The 26,179-nt window shown below is 35.5% G+C and overlaps 2 protein-coding genes across 2 annotated transcripts in view; one reads left to right on the top strand and one right to left on the bottom strand.

Moving 5' to 3' along the window:
- The window catches only part of LOC137391114 (uncharacterized), a 40,825-nt gene extending 31,734 nt beyond the window's left edge, over window positions 1-9,091 (bottom strand). Inside the window, exons 1-3 of the mRNA XM_068077478.1 lie at window positions 8,960-9,091; window positions 8,454-8,617; window positions 3,398-3,534 (exon numbers count right to left, since the gene is read on the bottom strand). Of these exons, the coding sequence (XP_067933579.1) occupies window positions 3,398-3,534; window positions 8,454-8,617; window positions 8,960-9,072 (414 nt within the window). The 5' untranslated portion in view covers window positions 9,073-9,091. The remainder of the gene's footprint in view (window positions 1-3,397; window positions 3,535-8,453; window positions 8,618-8,959) is intronic.
- Window positions 9,092-9,414: 323 nt separating this feature from the next.
- LOC137391305 (N-acetylglucosamine-1-phosphotransferase subunit gamma-like) lies at window positions 9,415-25,269 on the top strand. The gene is made up of 9 exons (XM_068077734.1): window positions 9,415-9,458; window positions 13,352-13,461; window positions 13,576-13,642; window positions 13,745-13,855; window positions 16,532-16,618; window positions 21,873-21,966; window positions 22,242-22,439; window positions 23,705-23,884; window positions 24,905-25,269. Exons 2-9 carry the CDS (start codon window positions 13,407-13,409, stop codon window positions 24,965-24,967), a joined length of 855 nt encoding a protein of 284 aa, XP_067933835.1. The 5' UTR covers window positions 9,415-9,458; window positions 13,352-13,406; the 3' UTR covers window positions 24,968-25,269.
- Window positions 25,270-26,179: the final 910 nt, after the last annotated feature.

Raw genomic sequence — 26,179 nt, 5'->3', positions numbered from 1 at the left:
GCGTTTTAAACACGAGCAAAAATGCATCCAAAATAAAAGTGCAGCAGCTTTGTTAGTGAGTTATTCATAAAATACATTTAAATACATGTAATACACAAATAAATATAAAGTTAAATGAGCTACAATGAGTTAAAGACATAAAAAACATACCATTGAGTAGATGTAGTTTCAGTCTATGATCGCAGGTAAAATGATTTTTTTTGATACTTTGAATTTCTTTAAACCCTCAATTAACTCTCGGAACAAAATGTTGAGAATAAAAAATTATAGCAGAAACTTCATCTGCTATGCTACTGTTATAGAGTAGTGTATCTTATCTCATACAGGTAGACATACAAGCCCGTATGGGCACATGTGAAGCAAGTATAACACACGTAAACCTCTGACTATATATGAACAGCAAACAATGGAGAATAGGTAGTGAGTTTAATCAATGAGTAAAACTAACACTAGGTAAACCGCTAGACCCATCGCTGCCACACAAACTCAGTAGACCGCTGCATTAGCTGTCATCAAGTAATAGAGTGACATTCTGTTAGATACAAGACAAAGCAGCTTGTGAAAGCTAATTCATCGCTATATACTGTAGGTCTGTGATATGAGGCCATGATCGTGTCAAGTTATTTAATTACCTCTAGTTACCAACCACTAAGTATAACAAGCCTCAACATAGCATTTAACTATTTCTGCCTGTTCACCTTATCTCTCCTCAGACCTACCCATATAATCATGAATTGAGACCATTACATCACTGAGTTTTTATCTGTTGCTTTTAGTAGGCTGCACAGATAAGTCTGCTGGTGTGACTTGATGATGAATTATGATGCAGACAAATTAGCAAAAAAACGATACAATATTATTGAAAAGCAATGAATCTAAAATATGTTATGGAAACACAATTTCAAAGAGATTTCAGCTAATACAGTATATCACATTATACCACAGTATATAAGAGTAGGTAACAACAAATATAAAAGGTATTTCATGTAAACCTTTATTAACTCAAAATAATCTTTTGTTATTCAAAATAAAAATGCAATAAGAAATAATTTTTTCTTGTTTGCAAATGAAATGTAACAAAATGGAACAGCTTCATGTAACCAATGGGGCGACAATAAAGTTATATTTCTATTATGATCAGAGATAGGCGTCATGACTTGGTGAAATGGTCACTACTCGTATAGTGATGCCACTACTTGTGTAGTGATGCCACTACTCGTATAGTGATGCCACTACTTGTGTAGTGATGCCACTACTCGTATAGTGATGCCACTACTTGTGTAGTGATGTCATCTGTATAAGGTCTATAACTAGTAAGGTAAGTATAAGTGTATTGTGCATGTTAATCAACTCCTAGCTCATACAAATTTGATGTACCAAACAGCCCAAAAGAATACAATACATGTACTTACAAAAAACATAAAAATCCTTGAACCAGATGAAATGAAGTATAAAGCAGTTTTAAAAACATTTTTTGTATAAAAATAATGGCTAGGAAACAATTACTCAGCCATTAATATTTAGACCATGTATAGCACTTGCCGAGTGTCAGAGGCTAATCCGTACCATCAGCTAATAATTAATCTCAAAGACTCCTGTTAAAATGATTATAGAGAGCCATGGTATGTAATATAGAGAGTCAGAGAGTCAAGGAATATAATACAGAAAGTCAGGGTAGGTAAAATAGAGAGCCATGGTGGGTAATATAGAGAGCCATGGTGGGTAATATAGAGAGCCATGGTAGAAAATATAGAGAGCCATAGTCCCACGACCAAACGAGCGGATACGAAGTTTGGGAGTTTTTATGATAAATGCACGTGCACACAACTTACGAAAATTATTCATTAACAATGAAACGAACCCTTGTATTAAAATTTCATCAACAAATTTAACCATCGTTTTGTAGATTAGTTAAAGTATAATAACGATACAAAACACAGATAAGCCCATTTAAATATTTTACCAAGTCTTTGTAAATTATCGAAATTCTCTAAAAACTTACCTATCTAATCGGATTATACACAAATAGACAGATTTATTTGGACGAAAATCATCACAAAACGCTTGAAAAGCTTGGTTTAATAAAAGTTAAGACCAGAAATTGAAACGCCGGGTGACAGAGAATAGAACGATTAAATCGTGCGCATTTCGCGAAAAAATAACGTGCACATTTCAACAGTCTATGGCATTGTCGACGGTTTCTGTAATTAATGTAGGAGTACTGAAATCGTTTCATTTTTGCCGATTTCAAATTGACATTTTAAACACTGGAGTACTTTGGTATTCTAACTGATGTCCAACGCAGTGTACGTAAAGGAAATGACGATATTTTTTCTAACGATTCTTATGAGATTATTACGATATTTAATTATAAGTTTGGATGACTACAGAACAATGACTACATAGTACAGATTTTCTAAAAATCTATATAAATATCACAACTTCTTGATATCGCTAACTATGACGTTTTGAAATGTAAACAAAATTGTGCATTGGTTTTATATTATTACTATATTAATAATATTGATTATTCTAATAATATCAGTGCATTTTACTTCTAATATTGGCCAATATTGCATTTCTCTTATTGCAGGGGGAGAGATATAAACATATAATCTTTTCCTTTCATTATTGCTGTTTGTTGTATATAATAACACCCACACCCAGTACATTACAGCTACCATTGCAGTTATCCTATTGCACAGCAGTGCCATTTGACTGCTAATATTGCATTTCTCAACCATCAGTACCCTTTCTTTTTTCCAATATCACTGTGGTCGTGGGCTGTATGACAGTGGAATTTCTAGTAGGTAATATAGAGAGCCATGGTATGTAATATAGACAGCTATGGTAGGTAATATAGAGAGCCATGGTAGGTAAGATAGAGAGCCATTGTAGGTGACGTAGAGAGCCATGGTAGGTAATATAGAGAGTCATGGTAGGTAATATAGAGAGCCATTGTAGGTGATATAGAGAGCCATTGTAGGTAATATAGAGGGCCATGGTAGGTAAAATAGAGAGCCATGGTAGGTAATATAGAGCCATGGTAGGAAATATGGAGAGCCATGGTAGGTGATGTAGAGAGACATGGTAGGTAATACAGAGAGCTATGGTAGGTAATATAGAGGGCCATGGTAGGTAAAATAGAGAGCCATGGTAGGTAATATAGAGAGCCATGGTAGGAAATATGGAGAGCCATGGTAGGTAAAATAGAGAGCCATGGTAGGTAATATAGAGAGCCATTGTAGGTAATATAGAGAGCCATGGTGGGTAATATAGAGAGCCATGGTAGGTGATGTAGAGAGCCATGGTAGGTAATATAGAGAGCCATTGTAGGTGATGTAGAAAGTCATGGTAAGTAACATCAAATGCCGGTGACAAGAATATGACTACTAACCCCTTCATAGGTATCAGCAAATGTCTTCTTTTTTACAGTGCTGAGGTGTTTGACGACGTTATAGGCATTCTGCAAGGGCACTGAAACCTCCTCCATTGGCTTAAAAATATCATCGAAGCTGGTAGCCTGACCAAAATCTGCAATCCAACAACCCACAGAGTTTTTATGCTTCCACACATATTTTATCCTTCAAGACCTAGTACAAACAGCCCACAGAGTTTTTATGCTTCCACGCATATGTTATCCTTCAAGACCTAGTACAAACAGCCCACAGAGTTTTTATGCTTCCACACATATGTTATCCTTCAAAGACCTAGTACAAACAGTCCACAGAGTTTTTATGCTTTCACACATATGTTATCCTTCAAAGACCTAGTACAAACAGTCCACAGAGTTTTTATGCTTCCACACATATGTTATCCTTCGAAGACCTAGTACAAACAGCCCACAGAGTTTTTATGCTTCCACACATATGTTATCCTTCAAAGACCTAGTACAAACAGCCCACAGAGTTTTTATGCTTCTATACATATGTTATTCTTCAAAGACGTAGTACAAACAGACCACAGAGTTTTTATGCTTCCACACATATGTTATCCTTGCAAGACCTAGTACAAACAGCCCACAGAGTTTTTATGCTTCCACACATATGTTATCCTTCAAGACCTAGTACAAACAGCCCACAGAGTTTTTATGCTTCCACACATATGTTATTCTTCAAGACCTAGTGCAAACAGCCCACAGAGTTTTTATGCTTCCACACATATGTTATCCTTCAAAGACCTAGTACAAACAGTCCACAGAGTTTTTATGCTTCTATACATATGTTATTCTTCAAAGACGTAGTACAAACAGACCACAGAGTTTTTATGCTTCCACACATATGTTATCCTTGCAAGACCTAGTACAAACAGCCCACAGAGTTTTTATGCTTCCACACATATGTTATCCTTCAAGACCTAGTACAAACAGCCCACAGAGTTTTTATGCTTCCACACATATGTTATTCTTCAAGACCTAGTACAAACAGCCCACAGAGTTTTTATGCTTCCACACATATGTTATCCTTCAAAGACCTAGTACAAACAGTCCACAGAGTTTTTATGCTTTCACACATATGTTATCCTTCGAAGACCTAGTACAAACAGCCCACAGAGTTTTTATGCTTCCACACATATGTTATCCTTCAAAGACCTAGTACAAACAGCCCACAGAGTTTTTATGCTTCTATACATATGTTATTCTTCAAAGACGTAGTACAAACAGACCACAGAGTTTTTATGCTTCCACACATATGTTATTCTTGCAAGACCTAGTACAAACAGCCCACAGAGTTTTTATGCTTTCACACATATGTTATCCTTCGAAGACCTAGTACAAACAGCCCACAGAGTTTTTATGCTTCCACACATATGTTATCCTTCAAAGACCTAGTACAAACAGCCCACAGAGTTTTTATGCTTCTATACATATGTTATTCTTCAAAGACGTAGTACAAACAGACCACAGAGTTTTTATGCTTCCACACATATGTTATTCTTGCAAGACCTAGTACAAACAGCCCACAGAGTTTTTATGCTCCTACATGTAAGTTGTCCTTCAAAGACCTATTACAAACAGCCCACAGAGTTTTTATGCTCCTACATGTAAGTTGTCCTTCGAAGGCCTATTACAAACCTTTTAATTGTCTGCAGCGGAAATGTTTCCTGACAATATTGATCAGAGGAGATAAAATTATTACTGCTGTTGTTTGACTGTCAACTCAGCTCAGAGAAGAAATATACATTATCAAGCTAAAAATTCTGAAAGCTGTAAATTTATTAGCTTGTATAATTTAACAATTGCTATTTCAACATTGCAGCATTCATGACTGCTTTGTCTAAGAACATACGTCGGCAATCATATCTGCTATTGTCCAATCAACAGCATTCTCTTACACTTCCAGAACTTGAGTTCAAGTCTCCTATAATTGATATCTAAATATCTTGGCCTATTTGTTATTACACAATTTGTCATTACTTAAGGTATTCTAAAACCTCGCTTTGGCTACCTAAGAGAAAATGCTACATATAAGATATCTAGAGTTGCTAGAAGTAATGGTGTTTATAAAAAATAGTGGAGCACCAATGTTTTAAATGGTAATTTTATGTTTTTCTGTAGCAGTAAGAAGGGGTTAGCTCTATATATCCTCCTAATTTGTTATGCAAAAGCGAATCTCGATTCTATTACCTGTATAGCCAGCCTATTCTGCTTGCTTCCTCATTAAGTTGACGCATGGTGGCCGGTTTGTAGGGTGGGCAGGATATTACAAACATATCTCAAGAAAAATTGCAACAATCTGTTAACTAATATCAATTAATGAGGATATACAATCAAAAAAAAGTTGATGATGAATCTAAATGTATGTAACAACTCATCAAATCATACCTACGCTAAAACCTGTAATTGAACGCCACTTTTATTTGAACGCCACCTTTAATTGAAAGCCACCTTTATTTGAACATCAACTTTATTTGAATGTCACCTATATTTGACCGTCACTATATAGGAAAAGGGTTTAAAAATAGAGCGCCATTTTTTAACTGAACACGACCTCCATTTGACCGCCACTGACATTCTTTGTTCTTTACGAACCTATAGTAGCAAGCGATCAGTAAAAAAGTGTCCACAAAATCATACAAATAATGATTCGGCTATATTAATAACAATTCTTTTGTTGTTTCTGTTTGTATTGAAATTCGTTTTCCAACTCCAAAACTTTTTGATTTTTTCGTTAAAACTATGAAAGCAACACCACAGAAATAATCAATAACTGTAACAGACTAATAGTGGTTTCTTGTTTAACGCGGTCTTGATACTTCGACTGTGAAAAACAATTTACATTTACTATGGTATATAAACAACAATTTTTAGGCTGCAAGTTGTGTTTAGCGCCTATATGGCTAAAAGTTTATCATTATTTGTGCGAAATGCAACACATACAAGTTTTGCTCTGCCAGAAATATTGTTTGGACGCTAATAGCGACTAGTTCAGCAATGCAGAAGAAAAGTTGAGATCAGAAGACATTTTGGAAAGTATTAAACAGCCAGAAGATAAAATCGTTCCAAACAAAAGCAACAGTCAGAACAGAACTGGTTGAGCAAACAATGCAAATATTTTTGTTTCAAAATGTTAATTTTTGTCTTTTGCATGTATTATAAGTATGGTTTTTTTATGTCACTTGTTCATGAATATACATGTATATTTGTAGCATTTAATAGATTATTATTATTATATATAACTTCTAAATTTGCAGATTTACAGCATATTATTTGATAGCTTCCTTGCGGTTATCTTCACTCGGCTTACAATGGATTGACGCTCATAACTCCTCTTCTATTGCACATAAAAAGCCAGTTTTGGCTGCAAACTGTACATAGCAAACATATCAATAGCAATGAGTGCAATGAGCTTGTATGCAACATTGTTGAATGTAGCTATAAAATAGAATATACCTTCAAATTTAGAATGAAATAAAACATTGAGCGTTTCAACAAACTGTAAAGCAGGCCACAGGGGATAATATCATCACAAGTTAATTGCAAGCAATACCGTAAAACCTTTATTTGAACGCCACTATAGGAGAAGGGTTGAAAAATAGAACGCCACCCATTATTTGAAGGCCACCTATAATTGAGTGACACTTTGACATTCAGCACACTAATTAGTAATCAAAGGGCCCTAACTAGGCATACTGTACTAAATGACCAGCGATTTCGATGGACTTGTTTTGTGGGAGTTTTGTGGGCCAATATTAAATGCATTGATCATGCATCAAACAGTGAATGAGTGCACCTTAATCATGGTTACTGGAGGTTCAGTCTACTACATTTAGGCCTTATCATTCAATTGAACCGCTCCTACGTGTAGTTGTGAGTTAAACTTCCTCAGAGCACTACGAGAACGTACCTATAAACTTTGGCAAACACATCAAGCAGGCACAAATCCGAAGATGCTAATCATCACGTCGTCCAAGGGATGTGGGCTGACCAACACTCTTGATGGTTCTGAGGGTAACAAGATTCATCGTTTCCGGTCAGACGGGCCGATTAAAACTGGACCAGAATATCTTCAGCAAGCGCGGGCCAATGCTGGCATTACCAATAAAAATGACATTCAACAATTTGACGCCGATGAGCAAGTTCTAGAGAATGATGAGGACTGTTTCAATAGCGATGTATCATTTTATTTTCAACAGTAAACATTTTATTACTTACCACTAATCACTGTTATTTTGTATTATATGTCTTGTATCATATTTCTTGTATTATAATTGTATGTTGGTTGCTATTTTATCGTTCGTAATTTGTTAAATTATTTTGTATTATAATTTAATGTTGGTTGCTATTCTATCGTTCGTTATTTGTTAAATTATTTAGTGTTAGAATTTTATGTTGGATGTTATCGTGCGTTGTTCATAAAATTATCTTATAACTTTAGTTGAATGTTACATTATCTATTATGAAACTTAATTTCCTAAAATCCTGAGCAGCTACATGTAGTTGAAAAATTAAACGCCACCCTTTTATTGAACGCCACCTCTAATTAGAATGCCATGGCGTTCAAATAAAGGTTTTATGGTAGATATTAACTGGGAGATATTTCTTGGATTCTCAATGCATATTTATTTAAAGATCTACAAGTTGGTGCTAAGTTAGCAGAATTTTTGTATTTAAAAGGGTTAACATATATCTGCAATATTTAAAAGGGTTAATAAGATACTATCGCTCTGCCAAAGGGTAGTAAGAATATAGGCGACATTCGCTTCACGCGTAAAAGGATTAAATTTATCTTTCCAAAATTCTGAGGAACTATTTGAAAAATACAACGCTAGCCTCTATTTGAACAGCACCTCTATTTGACTGCCCCTATAGGGGAAGGGTTGAAAAACAGAGCACCATGGCATTCAAATAGATGTTTTACGGTATCTCATGAAACTATATAGCAGTGAGATTTGTGGAAGATGCTGTGTAGCGTTGTAACAATTCGTTATACTAATAATACAAAGTTAAACACCTTTCAACTTATCGTGTTGTGCAGCAAGATGGGTTTCGTACATGAGAGCCAGCTTGCCACAGCCTCTGTAGGCGCTGGATGGTGTCACTCTAGACCAATCTGGCAGACTTTTTATATCCATTAAAGTGTTTGTTTCAGCGGTGTCCGGAGGTACCTCAGGTATCCTGTAGCAAAGGCAATTGAGTAAACACTCTTAACTTCAGGACTTTTTCAGTAGATTATCATATCGGTTGCCTAACAACAATGTTATGTTAGCTGTAGAGCATTTTGAACATAGCGTAAAAAAGATTCTTTGCCACCGGGCTATCAATAATTATAGTGATGACATATTTATGTTTAATTACAAATGTTCTTAAGGGTTCACAAACTGAAAATTGCTCAACAACATGCTATATTTCAGAATATTAGAGTTGTAACATACTCTATAGGATTGCATCATTTTTTCTACTGTCTGGTTCTATTTTGACGCTACTAACACATTGAAGCAAAAGATACGATTTACTTACAAAACGTATGTGCATTTCGAAGTTGCGTATCTGCTTTGAGATGTGCATATCGTATTTATTTTAGCAAATGGGATAACTCGTTTTTTAATCAAACCGTGCAAGGGGGCAGCCATTTTCGTTAGTTAATATCTATTCAGGGACGGTCGAAGAGATAAAAAGTTTCATAGAGTTAGCAGAAAATAGGTACATGTGCTGAAAGTAGCTTTCAAGCTATTTTGCCATAGTTTCGTAAGCTTACAAGTACATGTACGACAGTGTTTTAGTTATATAACGATAACAGCAAAATGTATAATTTTTGATTTGCAACTAGGTCAAGGTTTGTTGTAGTTTTCGACCTTGAACGAGTAATAGTATTTTTTACATGTTTCATCTACGATCGTATGTACGTAGGCGTAATTGCGTGATATAAAGCATCTCACAACTTGAGTTTCTAGCTAGGTTACGGTCGTTTTTAATTTTTCGGTTTGTAAAAACTTCTCACAAATCAAAAGTTGCTGAGGTAAGATATAAAACTTTGATTACTCTAGACACATAAATGGAAAACAATTATTTTAATGTGTTCATAAATTAGTTCAAATATATTATTTTTACCATTGGTTGAAGTTCTATTGCACCAGCTCGTTCTTCCTTCAGTATAGGAGAACTCTACAAAACACTGACGCGAGTAACTTTTTTATGCCTTTTTATATATTTTTTTCGAACCAAAGTAATTTACTGGTACTGTTTTAAGAACGCATTTTGCTCTATCTCAACTACTATTTTAGCTGTTATGCTATTTTTGCTATATTGATACCAAAGAACATGAAACAGGTTATTCTCGGTTATTTCTGTTCCGCTTACATTTACATAAAAAACACAAGAATGCTATTCATACCTGCCAACTCTCACGCGTTGGGCGTGAGACTCACGCAATTATCCCAAAGAAAAAATGAAAATGCGTGAGATTTTTGCCCCAATTTCCACAATTTTATATATACTATCATTGATACATCAATTGCCCCAAAACAAAATCTCACGCATTGCCCCACTCTTGGGTTGGCAGGTCTGATGCTATTGCTTCTTCTTCTTCACGTTAATCACAGTCGCCTCAGGTGGAGCTTTAGATTGATATGTCTACTGAGGCTTCTTGTGTCTGTGGTTAAATTGCCATTTTTGTTAGGCCTACGTATTAGGTTTGGGAGGAGATAAAATAGTTTGTACAGACAATGTTACAGACACAGTAGAAGGGTTTGTGATGGAGGTATTAAGTCATGCGCTCAATAATAACAACACTATGAAATGACATGGTATGATATGTTAATGAACTACTTGTCAATTAAAGTAGCATTACATCTGGATTGTTAATGCTAATCTTTTATAAAGGTTAGGTTTATATCTCTTTGTAAAGGTGAAAGCGAGCAATGTCATAGAAGACTCATTTGATATTTTTATAAAAACACTCACACAATACAAGACAGAAAGGGCTTGTTTGTGCCAGCTATAAAAACCACTGCATTATTCAACTCTTTCTGGCCAAGAACAATCAGAGACATTCACGACAAACCAAGTAGAGTTGTAGATGAGTGAGGTACTTGCAGGTGTATTTTTATTTATTTTTTGCACCATCTTACTTGTAATTTACACTGCAAAGTATTACTAATACAAATACTAATTAATGCTAAATTACCATGATGGACAAAACAGTAGTATATAGTACAAGGTAAACACATTTCAAAAGAAAAAAATTAATTTGAAAAAAAACATCATCATCACCATGATGGACAAAGTACAAGCATATATCGTTATGTACTAAAAATATTAAAAAAGGCATAGCCACTAACGAAAGTAATATGAAAATATCGTGCACAATTTTTTGCAAAGAGTTCCCACGCTGTTGTCTCATTTTGAGGATTTTAGTGGTAAAGTTTCTGATCTGATTTTTTATAGAGTAACCATGCCCAATTTCACTATTTGCTGTAAGTTGCAACGCTCACAATCACTAAGAAAGCAGTCCACCTGGCACCAACATCACTTTCATGTATTATATGCAAACAATGTTGCACGCTCTAATGAGAGGGTGAAGAAGATAGGGAGGGAAAAATACATAACTACAAAATATTCAATTAAAGTTACCTGTATTACACATTTTAACTATTTGAAGGCTGCAGTTCCTAACAATTTGATTTATCAGATGATTTTAATTTACAGAATGTAAAGTAATTTTCTAAGGATGCTTTTCTCAAATAGCCATCATTCATTTGAGTTATTTTGGCATTCTTCAGTTTTGTTCACAGCTCCTATTATTTGCAAATATGTACACGTAGGCGATACACCATATTTATGTTTTTGGACACTTGTGTGTGATGTACATTTATATTACTTATGTGTGATGTGTATTGCTTATGTGTGATGTATATTGCTTATGTGTGATGTATATTGCTAATGTGTGTTGTATATTGCTAATGTGAGATGTATATTGCTTATGTGTGATGTATATTGCTTATGTGTGATGTATATCGCTTGTTTGTGTGATGTATATTGCTTATGTGTGATGTATATGGCTTATGTGTGATGTATACTGCTTATGTGTGATGTATATTGCTTATGTGTGATGTATATTGCTCACACGTGATGTATATTACTTAAGTGTGATGTATATTGCTTATGTGTGATGTATATTGCTTGTGTGTGAGGTATATTGCTTATGTGAGATGTATATTGCTTATGTGTGATGTATATTGCTTATGTGTGGTGTATATTGCTAATGTGTGACGTATATTGCTTATGTGTGGTGTATATTGCTAATGTGTGATGTATATTGCTTATGTGTGATGTATATTGCTTATGTGTGATATATATTGTTTGTGTGTGATGTATATTACTTATGTGTGTTGTATATTGCTTGTGTGTGATGTATATTGCTTGGGTGTGATGTATATTGCTTATGTGTGATGTATATTGCTTATGTGTGATGTATATTGCTTATGTGTGAAGTGTTTTGCTGAACGTTAACATGGTCTACTGCTAATGTGCTCTGAGAAATTATTTTAATGCAGCACATTCAGACTGATTATCAATGTTAATTGTACAGTTTGTGTGATGCATAGTTTACTGTACTTACAGCAGGTAATTATTAGATGTAAGATCGCTCGAGCAATAGACCTTTTTCCTCACATAAATTTCCCCCATTGCTACATGTATATTGGAGTTGTCTTCTTCAAAAGGGTATGTTCTGTTAGCAATGAATTGAAGAATATGATATAACAGCTTGTAACCATCAGTCTAGTATTCAGATGCTCTTAATGCTGCAACAGACCGTATAGCTTTTGGTTGTGGAAAATATGCACAAATAATATCGAACGCTAGATTTTGCATTGTTAGAATATTCAGCAAAATATTTTCAAAAATGCCCTGGCCTAGCTGCATATATCAACTGAAAGAAAAATCAACAACTTAGCCATCAAAGAAAACACATCAGGCTCACAAGTTCTTCTAGTATAGATAGCGCATCAATGGGTGCGCTGCACTGGGTAACCAACTAAGAAATAACCACTACCATGTGGTATCTAGTACTATCGTTCAGACATTCAACATTGTTAGCACTTGCTAATTCAGCCTGTTATGTGATTTTTGTCTCTTGATGTACCACATACCAATTGAAAGAAAAGTCGAAAAATTAACTTCTGGCCGAAATGCACCAGTTCACTATTTCTTTCAGTACTAGTTTACCTTGTTTATATGTAGGTATATATAGGTAAACATTTTTTACATAAGTGCACTAATAAACCTAAACTATTTTCTCGTTGAAACTTTGCTATAATATCGATTCAATTTTGTACAGTGCAATCTATGTTTGGCAGCTGCTATAGTATTTTGCTATCTGCCAGCCATCCAAAGTTATTAGCTCTTGCTAGTTAGTTTGTTTGTGATCATTGTCACTCCATGTACCATTAGTGCAACAACAAAAACATGCCAAAAGAATCTTGTGCTGTGTACAAATGTACAAACAACACGACGAGGCTATTGCAACACAACGGTGTGGTTAATGAGGTAAACATTTATTACATAAGTGCGCTAATAAACTGTCAGCTAGGTCCTTATGTAGGAGGCCCAGTGTAGTTTCATTAATGTGAGCAGAATGTCATCAGCAATACACAACTTTGTTTGGTGACAGCGCATGGTAGTAAAAGTAGTAAAGCCTTTATACTCTGCCCTCAACAGTGCAGCTACAGCATTCCTAGATGGAGTGTTTGAACCTTTTTTTCTCGCTTTTGCAGCATATTCACATAAGCTATGAAAAAGTTTCAATTTTGGAATCGAATAGAGTATACCAATATAGACAACCAGTATAGAAAACACTAGCACACAACCACGGCACTGCTATTTTAGACTATACATGTATGTATTTTATAGAGTTGATAAAAGTAAGGAATAACTATCCAAGCACTTGGAAAGGTGGTGATGAGAGATGTTATTTGCTGTTGTAATTTGTTTCATTGTTCTCAATGAACACACTAGTTATGGTAGGTAACCAATCCATTTGTCAATCTCTGTTTCATTCCCATGTATTTTTGTGAGCATATTCAACTCTAAAATGTACATTCCAAGAATTGACATCATAACACCATTTTATTTAGGCAGTTCAAATGTGATCAACATGAGGATCGTCGATGAGCCTACATCATACTCATGGCAACAGAACAGGTCAGTAACTGGACATGGTATGCTTATTATCTGAAAATAGAATACCGCTACTCTTTACTGCTGTTCCAATAGCATGTTTTAATGTTATATACCCTACTGTAGCCATAATAATAGAGATGTGAGGCTACAAATGAGAGTGACGCCCTCTTCATTCTCAGGTCCTGAACATCTGCGTAGACTAACTGGTCGCTGCTTTACCAAAACCTTAGAGAAGTAAGTGTTGGTACTTTTGCTGCACTTCTAGTAGTATGATAAAAGTTCACATCTTGTTCTAGTTATTCAGTTGATGCATACAGGTAGATTTTCATATAAGCATGAATAGTTTGGTAGAGTTGCTTTATTTTTTAGCTAGAATTATATATATATATACATATATATATGTGTAATAGTGTATAATATTCAGTAGACGCTCCCATAATACAAACCGCTTTTTTAAACAAATTTCGCTTATATCAATAATTTAGGATTTGCTTCGTATTACGTAAGAAATTCTATATAGCATTAAGTGTCAAGTCAGTGCAAGTTCTCAAATTCGACTTGAATAGTTCGATTCGGCCATAGTTGGCTTAAAAATATTGTTTTCTTTCTTGCTACACTTGGAAAAGAAATGATGTATATGGAGATCTCTATTATATGCAGCAGTACCCTCATTGTCTAGTGTCCCATGTGAAATTGTCATGTGTGCCGAAAAAGCATACGGAATAAGTAGCTGTACAATCATTCATAAATACCTAAAGGCAGTAGATTGGTGCAGGTGTTAAAGTGTCGGTTTACCAATCTAAACTTCACGAATTGGTGTCTCGTTGAAATCAATCTTTTATCCTAGCCTCTAACCTTGGCTTCAGACGAACAGACAGACACCATATTTACTATATAGTAAATATATATTTACTATCTAGTAAATATATATTTACTATATAGTAAATATATATTTACTATATAGTAAATATATATTTACTATACAGTCATACTTCGACTTACGAGCTTAATGCGTTCCGAGACTGAGCTCGTATGTCAATTTACTCGCATGTCGGTGCAATTCATTTATATATAGAACAATTAAATATATATTGATTGGTTTCCATACTCTAAAAAATGCAAATAAAACACTCAAAACAAAATATTGTAACAGCAAGAACATGTTGGTTATTGTCCTAACTTACCACAAGCTTTTAAAAAAGCAACAAATAAAAAATAATGCAAGGAAATGTGATTAATTAAAATGTAAAATTAAATACATACAATAGCAGCTAACGCTAGCATTTGCCAGAGAGGGAGATATCCTAGGAAGTTATAGAGAGTTATCCTTCATTACAACAGTTGACTTTGATAAATTTGAATTTTATCAAAGTTTTAAAAGACAAACTTAGAAGCAAACCTAAAAGCAAACTTTCATTTTTAACTTAACGTGATTAAAATTTCTTCGGCGTTCATAGTTTGAAGTTTCTTGCTGGTTAACTAATTTTTCCTTTGTTTCGCTTTCACGACTAGCTAGCCGTTTTAAGATAAACCTATCTAAAGACGTTTGCCTTTGTCGCCCTTTCAACATGTTGCGATTATGACGAACACAGGTGTCGTCACAAACGGTTAATGTACGACCACTAGCCAACTTGTCCGAATGTTTATAGTTTTGATAGATAGCACCGGCCTTTTCACATAGCGTCGTTCAGTTATGCTGTCACCGGCCAACTGTTGATCTTTTATCCAATGCCTGAGCAATCTCTCCATCAGCGGTCGTGAAGATCGCTGCGCCGTTTAAAAACTATGGTTAGTCCTATTGCGAACTAAATAAATGCCCTGAATATAATCCTTCTGTTTGATAATTGTGGATGTATTTCTGTCATATTGCTGAGCTAGCTCAATCACGCATACACATTTCGCATATTTTTCAATAATTTTCCGTTTAATAATTTTTATCATTTGCTTTTTATACTTATAATTTTTATCATTTGCTTTTTATATTTACTATATAGTAAATATATATTTACTATATAGTAAATATATACTTACTATATATAGTAAGTATATATAGTAAGTATATATTTACTATGTAGTAAATATATATTTACTATATAGTAAATATATATTTACTATATAGTAAATATATACTTACTATATATAGTAAGTATATATAGTAGGTATATATTTACTATATAGTAAATATATATTTACTATATAGTAAATATATATTTTTGCTTTAGTTTATTTTGGACATATACAATTTTGTGCAACAAAGATGGGCTCCAAAAAGTAATAAGCAAAAAGGGAAAAGTTGTCGATACACTATGTCTATAATACCACTTTTAATGTATAGAGTCATTAAATACAAAAGTTAACTCTGGTTTTTTTTATTGGAAGGGCCAAAAGGGCGAATTTGGGATGATCTCGCCATGGATTAGGTAATTTACATGTATTTTACTGTTGGCATAATGTAAAATCCCTATATATATATAACGGCTGTTAAAACTTCATAAGACATCATAACTTGCTACATTTTAGATTCAAATTAAATTTTGGTATGTAGCCTCGACATTGTTACTCAAACATGAAATATTTAACCTCCATTATGACACAACAACTGTTGCATCAGCTAGTCTTGACCAGATCCTCTTCTATATGTTGATGAGGCTTTTGAGGTTAATCATCTTTAACCTTCTGTTCAATGTACAATCGTGCAATAAAGTTTGCCTCTGGTCATGCATCAGATATTGCGTGCTTATACAGAGATAAGATGTGCAGCTATGTCATTGATTCCTGGGCTATGCCCAATTTATCATTTGCTCATTATTAATCTCTGTGTAGGTACGAGTATGAGTTCTGTCCCTTTGTAGGTACGAGTATGAGTTCTGTCCCTGTGTAGGTACGAGTATGAGTTCTGTCCCTTTGTAGGTATGAGTATGAGTTCTGTCCCTTTGTTAACATCACACAGAAGGAGGTGGGAACCAATACTTGGAACCCTTACCAGGGAATCCTAGGGTAAGTAACATATAGACGTCTGAGAGTTTTAGGGTAAGTCACACATAAACGTCTGGGAGTTCTAGGGTAAGTCACACATAGACGTCTGGGAGTTCTAGGGTAAGTCACATATAGACGTCTGGGAGTTCTAGGGTAAGTCACACATAAACTTCTGGGAGTTTTAGGGTAAGTCGCACATAGACGTCTGGGAGTTCTAGGGTAAGTCACACATAGATGTCTGGGAGTTATAGGGTAAGTCACATATAGACGTCTGGGAGTTCTAGGGTAAGTCACACATAGACGTCTGGGAGTTTTAGGGTAAGTCACACAGATGTCTGGGAGTTCTAGGGTAGGTCACACATAGACGTTTGGAGTTCTAAGGTAAGGTACACATAGACGTCTGGAAGTTCTTGGGTAAGTCACACATAGATGTCTGGGAGTTCTAGAGTAAGTCACACATAGATGTCTGGGAGTTTTAGGGTAAGTCACACAAAGACGCCTTTTGCTCTCGGTGTTTCTGTTTCAAGCTATGCTGCTCCTATAGTTACGTGTTTCTACATGTAGACACACGTAGACCCTTGTGTGCAAGGCTTGCTGCAAATATGGATATGGTTTATATTTGTTTAATATTTTTAACTTTATAATCATATTTCAAGCTTTTTATTAATTTAGATGCATGCTCAGTAGTTCTGCTCGTATACAATCTATATGATATATATAGATTATATGCAGTCATACCTTGACATACAAGCTTAATGCGTTCTAGGGTGTACATGTGCGTATGTACATGTGCTTGTATGTCAATGCAATATTGCCTATATAAAGTGACTAAATCAAAAAATTACAATAGAAAAACGTGTTTTTAATTGTTGTAATTCAGTACCTAATCGCACAAAGCAAAACAATTACCTATTTATTGGCTATGATCTGCAATAAAATGAAACATTACCATGTACAGTACTGGATGGGTTTTACCTTCGAGACAGATGTAATGGCTAATGGCGGTGTAAGAGAGACCACCATTACAACAGCATTAGCCATTGACAGCAACGCATTTGGTACACTAGAGTTTTTTTGACGCTTGGTAACATAACATAAACTTTGAATATAACTCAAATGAATTTTGCTCACTCAACACACACTTAAAGATAAGTTTTAATATTTTACTAAACTTTAATTTTTTCTTTGTCATCATATTTTATTTTCTGTTTTTGGCTTCACGCTTTTTGACTTGCTTTCACTATAACTTTTAGTCGATCTTTTTTAAATTGATGCGACAAAAAGATCGATCAATCGATGCTGTTCACGAAAGCACCCTCTCGCATACTTGGCCATTTAATTGCCATCAAGAGCTTACTCGTTTCTCGTTTTCTTGTTGGGGTGCTCGTATGTTGGGGCGCTCATATGTTGGGGCACTCATATGTTGGGGCGCTCATATGTTGGGGCGCTCGTATGTTGAGGCGCTTGTATGTTGGGGCGCTCGTATGTTGGGGCGCTCATATGTTGGGGCGCTCATATGTTGGGGCGCTCATATGTTGGGGCGCTCATATGTTGGGGCGCTCGTATGTTGGGGCGCTCGTATGTTGAGGCGCTTGTATGTTGGGGCGCTCGTATGTTGGGGCGCTCGTATGTTGGGGCGCTCATATGTTGGGGCGCTCGTATGTTGAGGCGCTTGTATGTTGGGGCGCTCGTATGTTGGGGCGCTCGTATGTCGAGGTATGACTGTAATGAATACATATCCTAAGATGCCTTTACATAACACAACTATGTACATGTAAGGACGTGCATGTGTGTATATGGTAACAATACATTTCCTTAATTCCGAGTCATGATTTTTAAGTGATACAGTCAGTAGTGACTAAAGAGACCTCAAGTTTGTGATCAACGGAACTCGTTGAATAATTTTTCTCCCACATAGTGTGATTTTGAAAGAAAATTCAATCTATGTTTCGTTCAATTTTATATAATAGTATATATCTTCTTAGCATTTGTTTACCATTTAGGTTTTATACATTGTGTCGTCGGTGTAGGCAGAATCTGCTAGCTGGTTTATCTGCTAATGATAGACTGGCTGGTCACGGAGATATCCTTGTAGAGGCTTAATCGAGGGTCGTTTCTAATATGATAGATTCGTGTTTGAAGCTGTGTGGTCTGGCAGGCAGCACTTGTTCATGAGCAGATAGGTGTATTGATTTAACTTTGGCTGTCAAATCACAATTGTTCAGGTACTGATATGTTTGCCTAAGTTGTCCAACCTTTGATGGCACTGACTATAGAGAGACTTAGAATGACATATGATATCATCATCTATTTGTGAATGATATTTTTGCTTCAGTATCATAGTAGAATTCAGCTAGCAATTGATCCAAGCCTTCCATCGAAGCCGTGTAAGATCTTAACTTCTCTTAACTTCTTCCGCAACTCTATTATAGAGTAGTATGTACTTGACCTTAGGTGGAAAGCTCTTTTATGGCTAGTGTGTATGTATGTATGTATTTATTTTCATTATTTTAATATACAACATATAAAAGATAAGAAATCTGTAGAAAATTAGGGTCTATATGCGCAATAGCAGAGCTAATCATGGCGCTGAACCCAAGTCAGCAGACAAAGCAGCTAAAAGTCAATAGACCTTAGCTATCCCAGTAATCCAAGCAGATGTTGTTTCAAAGTCACTTTAAATTTGTGAGCATTGGCAATCAAGAGTAGACTGCCAGGCAATAGGTTCCAAGCCCGTGCCATCTAATAGGAGAACTGTCTATGTCCACACGTAGTAGAAGAAGACAGGAGTGGAAGAGATAGTAATGAATGTCTAGTAGGGTAAGCTGGATGTGATGAAGGACGGTTGTAGAATTTATTATGTGCTAGAATACAAATGCGTAAAGTATAAAGTTGATGAAAAGGTAAAATGTTACCATAAAGTTGATGAATAGGTAAAATGTTACTAAGTTTAAACAGTGAAGCAGAAGAATATGTAGGAGGTTTATGATAAATGATTCTAAGTAATCTTTTCTGTATGGTAAGTATTTTATTTAGGTATGTAACAGGGGCATTCCCCCATGCCTCAATACAGTATATTATTTTACTGTTTATCAAGCTGTTGTATAGTAATATGAGGGTAGTAGTAGGAAGATAGCTAGAAGCTAGGTAAATTAAACCTAAGCTTTTGTGAAGTTGTTGTCTTAAATTAGCTATATGAGCGGACCAATTTAGTGTTTGATCGATAGTTATATTGAGGAATTTTATGTTGTTTGTCTCTGAAATAGATAAATAATTCATTTTTAAATTTCCAGTTAGCGAAAATTTGTTTTGTGGGTTTTTTATTACAATATAATTTGTTTTATCAATATTTAATGTAAGTTTATTTTGATTACACCAGCTTTTTTTTGTTTAGTCCAGAGTTTAGTGTATCAATCTCAGCATTTATTTTATTCGAAGAATAGAACAAGTTTGTGTCATCAGCAAGGAGGATTGTTTTAAAGTTTCTAGAAAAATCAATTAAATCATTTATATATAACAGGAACAAAGTGGGTCCTAAGATGGAGCCCTGAGGAACACCAAATGGAATATTGAGAGGCAAGGAAGTATGCTTGTTTACAAAAACATATTGAGTTCGATTTGACAAATAACTTTCTAGGAGTTTCACAGCTTTATTTGAAAAGTTTAATCTTTCAAGTTTGTCAAGCAGAATACGATGATCAATTGTATCAAAGGCCTTTGAAAAATCTATAAATATGCCCAAAATAACCTTGCTCCCGTTTAAGGCAGCAAATGTGTTATTAGCAAATTCAATCAGAGCCTCTCTGGTGCCTTTTTTCTTTTGAAATCCATGTTGATTTTTGCAGATAATGTTTTCTTAATCAATATGGTTGTGAATCTGAGAATTTATTATTTTTTCAAATATTTAAAAAAAACTGGTAAAACAGATATGGGACGGTAGTTATTACAAGAAAATGAACTTCCTCTATTTTTGTATATCGGTAAAGCTTTTGCACCTTTCATAGCATCAGGAAAAGTTCCTGAACTAACACATCTATTTATTATATCAACAAGTGGTGATACAATATAATCTGAACATATTTTTACTAATTTGGCAGGCACTCGATCAATTCCTTCTGCTTTTTTATCATTCATTTTTTTTATTTCATCTAAGTTATTTCATCTATTTTGTTCATCAACTGGTTGAATATGAAAAGCTTTATAGGAAGCACTTTGATTTATTACCATATGAGTTGCTGTAGGTATGGCATTCGCTAATTGAGGTCCTATTTGAGTAAAATGCATGTTAAGACATGAGGCAAGTTGAATCGGATCACGGAGTTCAGTATTAGTTTCAGGATCGAGCAGCTTTTTTTATTTGTGAGGATTTTGGCATTTTTAATCCGCAAGCATTATTTAGAGTACATGTATTCCAAAGCTTTCTAGGGTCAGATTCTTCTGAGATAATCTTATTAAAATAGAATGCCTAGTAGCATTCTAGTTGCTATATCTGCTCCCTTGATGGTATCATTAATTTACTTTATGGTGCCAGCTGGATACCTCACCCCAGATATGGCATACGAGTGGATGGCCTTGACCTAATTTTCAGCATTGAGTTGTCTATCAAGGGTTTGTAGTATATACTTTTTGTATTCAGTGGAGACCTTTCGATAATCCTCAGAGTCTTGGTTATATATTTGTGTTGGTCAGACTCTTATCCCTGTTGGTTTCTGATTGACTAAAATGAGTGAGAAGATACCTTTAGAGTGCGGACAAGTTGAACTAAATTTGCTTTTCTTTTTGAGAGAAGACAACTCTGATTTGTAGATGATAAAGAATTTTTGACCAAAAACGAAAATTATATTTTTGTTGTCTTACTGCTGTATGATTTGCATTGTTTGTCTCTTGTTAGTGCTATAATCAGTTTTATTATCCTTCAACTTCTGTTTATGTTTATACTTGATTCAGCTGTTATTCACCTCATTTCTGTTATTTTTGCCCAAGTTTCATTTCCATTAGTTAAAGATGTGGTTTCACTATGTTGTATTATGCCGATGTTTTCAAGAACTACGTTGGTGTATGCGCTTGCAAAATCTATTGTTTTTATTTGTATCTTTTGCGTTATAGAGGGTAGAAGTTGTACATATGATTAGATGTAGATAATATGCATAAGTAGGCGCAGATGTACACTATGTACATTACAGTTATATATAATAGGTATGAGCAGCAGCACATATTTGATGCGTATGTAGGCGTATGTATAAAATGACTGTTTTATTGCTGTTGTATGTTGCAGAGTGTGGCAAGAATGGAAAATTAAAGATAACAAATTTGAGTCAATGATGATGCTTATGGGAGACCAGTGTGGGGTTGCTCCCAGGCAGACAGAGGTACAGTGTTTAAATATATATATTATTTTTAGATTATAACTACAGTTATTCTGTATATTCAGCAGCTTTCTTTGGAGGCTTTACAAATGAGCTCTATGCATTTAGCCTGTGCTTTCATGAGTTTTATACTTTTATACTCTCTTTCATGTTTGATTTAATAATTCCATTGCACCTGAGGACAGTAGATTCCTTTGCCAGCATAGTTCATGCTTGTACATCTAAGAGGTCTTTGTTGCTGTGAGGCTTAGCTGCTCATGGTCCTTGCTGCACTACAGGTGAAGTTGCAGTGTGGAAAAGCAAATGAGATTGTGTCGGTAACAGAGCCGAGTCACTGCGAATATTTACTCGTCTTCTCCACTCCCCTTACCTGCCACAACCACTCTCTGCTAGTTTACCCAACTCTCAGTAAGGAGCTCCAGACTCAGTGGAACGTCCTCCTTGGCGATCTCCAGCTTGAGCACATCACCGAGAAGGTACGTGAGATTAGCATTGTATGCAATGGATTGCTTGGTGCTGCATCGGGTGTCCATATTTTAGGGTGTTATTTTCAGGGTCATTCAAGGTCATCTGTGAAGCTATGCTAATAGACAAGTTCACACTGAAAATATTCATGTAGAAACGCACTCTGTGATCATAGCCTGTGCCCATTATGTGAATATTCCCTGTGCAGCTTGCTGGCATACACCTCGGCACGACAGACTGGATCTAAAGCTGACACGCTATGTAAGACTTGGTTGATAACCAGAGCCATGTAGCACTCATGGGAAACATCAGTTTAGTGGAGGACCTGTAGACCAATTGTAATGTGCTCTATTGTTTCATAAAATAGGTTTTATGTTGATGCCTAGTTCTCTGAAAAGCCGTAGAAATACGTGAACTTGGTGAGAAAACTCACTGTTATGTGCATATAATTAACACACTTTAATAACTAAATAACTTTTCATGCAAAACAAGAATAATGGCAAGGGTCACCCAAGAAACATTGGTATCTTCCTGGGGGCTTTGTTGAATCGTTCTGTTATGTCTGGAGATGCCTTATGTTGAGTTTTTGAATATGTCATGGAACTTCATTCATATAATGCTTACAAACAGGGCAGGTAGGTGTCTTGCATGAAGCAGATATGCATATTGCTAGGGCAGTCCTTATCTACTTACTGCATTGAGACTGTAGTACATATTCGAACTTTTGTCTGATTTGAGAATTTTCCAAAATTATTTATGAAAGCTTAAATTCTTTTACTTCATATGCACTTGTGTGCAAGTTGAACAAGGGCAACAGGCTATGCTATGTGGTATTGCTGAATAATATTCATTCTTTCAGTCACTGCACATTCTTATCAAATATCCCTGAAATTTTTATAAGTTACTATGAAATGTGAGTCTTAATTAATCTAATCTTTTCTTCAACCATCATAGTTGTTGTAGGTGCTAGCCTGTGTGGACTCTAAACGTAATTTTTTGCTGTTAAAGCAAAACGCTATCGTTATCATGAACAATTTGGTTTGATTTTGGAGCTGGTACAAAAACATAATTTGTTTGTAATTTCTAATGGTAGTTTTATTTATATTCGTAACAGTCAGATCATATGAAGTAAGTTATTTGATATACATGTAGGTAGTGTTGGCGCCATATCGTTGGGCTAGCTAGAGCATGGTACCCAAAAGTGGTATGGATGGTATTTTTGTGTGAGTAGAACAAGTTTGTCGATCTATGTGATGGTAGAATATCTAATTTTTAGGGTTATACTAAAAGATTAGACGGCATATTTCAATCAGCTGGCTATAGACTGAGAGACGACAATGACGCCGCACAAAAGCCGGCTAAAGAGGGATCAAATGATCTGATAGCTGAAGGATCGGCTAACAAACACCACCCCAACCTTATAACAGAATTTAGCAATTTGGAGAGTTGCAATGCTGTGAGTACCCTTTTTCATCTTCTCTAACAGATCAGCTTAATACACATAGCTTTCTCATTTGTTCATAGCAATTAATTAGGCTTGATATGAAAGTTCGGATTTCAGCTGCTCGTGACTACCAGGTTGTTTAAATAACTGCTCTATTCAGGGTGGTACCCCTCTGGGTTTAAATAACTGCTCAATTCAGGGTAGTACCTCTCTGGGTTTAAATAACTGCCCTATTCAGGGTTGTGCCCCTCTGGGTTTAAATAACTGTTCTATTCAGGGTTGTACTCCTCTGGGTTTAAATAACTGCTTTATTCAGGGTAGTACCCCTCTAAGTTGAAATAACTGCTCTATTCAGGGTCGTGCCCCTTTGGGTTTATTAAATAACTGCTCTACTCAGGGTTGCACCTCTCTGGGTTTAAATAACTGCTCCATTTAGGGTAGTACCCCTCTGGGTTTAAATAACTGTTCTATTCTGGGTAGTACCCCTCTAGGTTTAAATAACTGTTCTATTCAGGGTAGTGCCTTTCTATGTTTAAATAATTGCTCTATTCAGGGTAGTACCCCTTTGGGTTTATTAAATAACTGCTCTATTCAGGGTTGCACCCCTCTGTGTTTAAATAACTGCTCTATTCAGGGTAGTACCCGTCTGTGTTTAAATAACTGCTCTATTCAGGGTAGTACCCCTCTGGGTTTAAATAACTGCTCTATTCAGGGTTGTGCCCCTCTGGGTTTAAATAACTGCTTTATTCAGGGTTGTGCCCCTCTGGGTTTAACTTTGGGGAAAAAGCACTTTTAAACTTCTTATTTACAAATCCAATATCTTACCATATTCCTTCACTTCATTCTGTAAGTACACAATGCCATTGAAGTGTCGTCACTACGTTATGCTACTGCATCCCCCATTGTATACACAGCACGTCCCTCTTCCGCATTTTGCCATTACATTCTTTCCTCATACTTCCATCACATTCACTACTGTGTTCTCCCGCTTTGCTTTTTTAATGTAGTTCCTGCTAAATTTCCTTATTGCAGGGATATGAATCTCTGAAGGAAGAGCTGGAGCAAACCAAGGTTCAGCTGCAGCGGTTCTTGTGACTTCTTATATTTACCTCTTTCGCTGTTCGTCTCTCACCACTTTTTTCTCATCATGGATTGGAACTGGCTTGTTTTCTTATCAGTTGTTTGGTGGACAACCAGATTGTCTTTTTGGCTGCCACTTACGCGTTTTAGGGATTCGTGATGGTAATTATTAACTGGTACTGGTTATTAAAGTAACAGCACTTGTTGGACAGTTGACAAAAGGTAGACTAGTGAGCTGTCAGAACTTCCTTACATATATTTAATGTGTTTTTGTTTACATTTCATGAATGCATAAATTAAAACTTGCTTGTACTACCACTCAACAATTGTGTATTCATGTCTCTTTCGAGGTTGATTCTACTTCATCTACTTGGTATAGGAGACAGGCTACTTCTACAAACATTTTTTCACTTGTAGAAGTGATGTGGTGCAGTGTAACTTTTCTCTTAAATTTATGAGATACCTAATTTTGATAAAATGTTGCCATTAGCAAATAGAAGGCAAGTTTGAGGTCTATTGGTCATAGTAAAACCAGCATGTATTAGTAAAAAAGAAGTGTAAGGTATACAAAAATTGTTTTATCACCTCCGACATAAAGAAACTTCAGTAAAAAAGTCTCATGCCTATTTACAAGACATCAGCAATGGATGGCCAATCAAACGCATGCGCTAGAGACAACTGGACTACCATTTAAGATGGATATTCTCGTCACTAAAGATTTGCAGGACTTTTACGTACTAAATATGGTGTCTTGAAGCGTCTGCTCAAGGCTGGTCTGCTAGGAAGAGTGATTAATCGAATCATCTACCTTGGTCGACTGCACATTATGATGATGACATGCTATCCCATCGCTGCTTCGGATCAAGTGTTGTCAAGTAGCTGCCAGCCTTGTGTCACTTTCAACCATAAATATTCATAGATGTACTTAACTATAGATTATGGTAATATTTCTGTAGATTATAAATATATATGAGTGGTGGCATATGGTTTGACATTTGTCTCAAATGTGTGAGCTGAAAAAATGGTAGGTTCAGAGCAGGTAGGTAATTTTGATATACATGTAATTCGTATATAACTTTCTTTAACATTATCATGTAGATATGAGCCCTTGTCAATATTTAACATAAACTCCATGAAATTAGTTTGTAACATCATGAACGGCTGCTTTAAAGCAATGATCAGGTATTTATTTGATGATATGGGCACCATTCTACGTCCCTGGTAGTT

The sequence above is a fragment of the Watersipora subatra genome, chromosome 3 (assembly GCF_963576615.1).
Source record: "Watersipora subatra chromosome 3, tzWatSuba1.1, whole genome shotgun sequence".
Lineage (NCBI taxonomy): Eukaryota > Metazoa > Bryozoa > Gymnolaemata > Cheilostomatida > Watersiporidae > Watersipora > Watersipora subatra.
This window is presented reverse-complemented; position numbering and strand designations above follow the sequence as displayed.

Excerpts from the sequence above, each read along its gene's own strand:
- LOC137391305 (XM_068077734.1), top strand. The coding sequence starts at position 13,407 with ATGTTATTTGCTGTTGTAATTTGTTTCATTGTTCTCAATGAACACACT. Across the intron at positions 13,462-13,575 it reads CAATGAACACACTAGTTATG|GCAGTTCAAATGTGATCAAC; the intron begins GTAGGTAACCAA and ends CATTTTATTTAG. Across the intron at positions 21,967-22,241 it reads TTGCTCCCAGGCAGACAGAG|GTGAAGTTGCAGTGTGGAAA; the intron begins GTACAGTGTTTA and ends GCTGCACTACAG.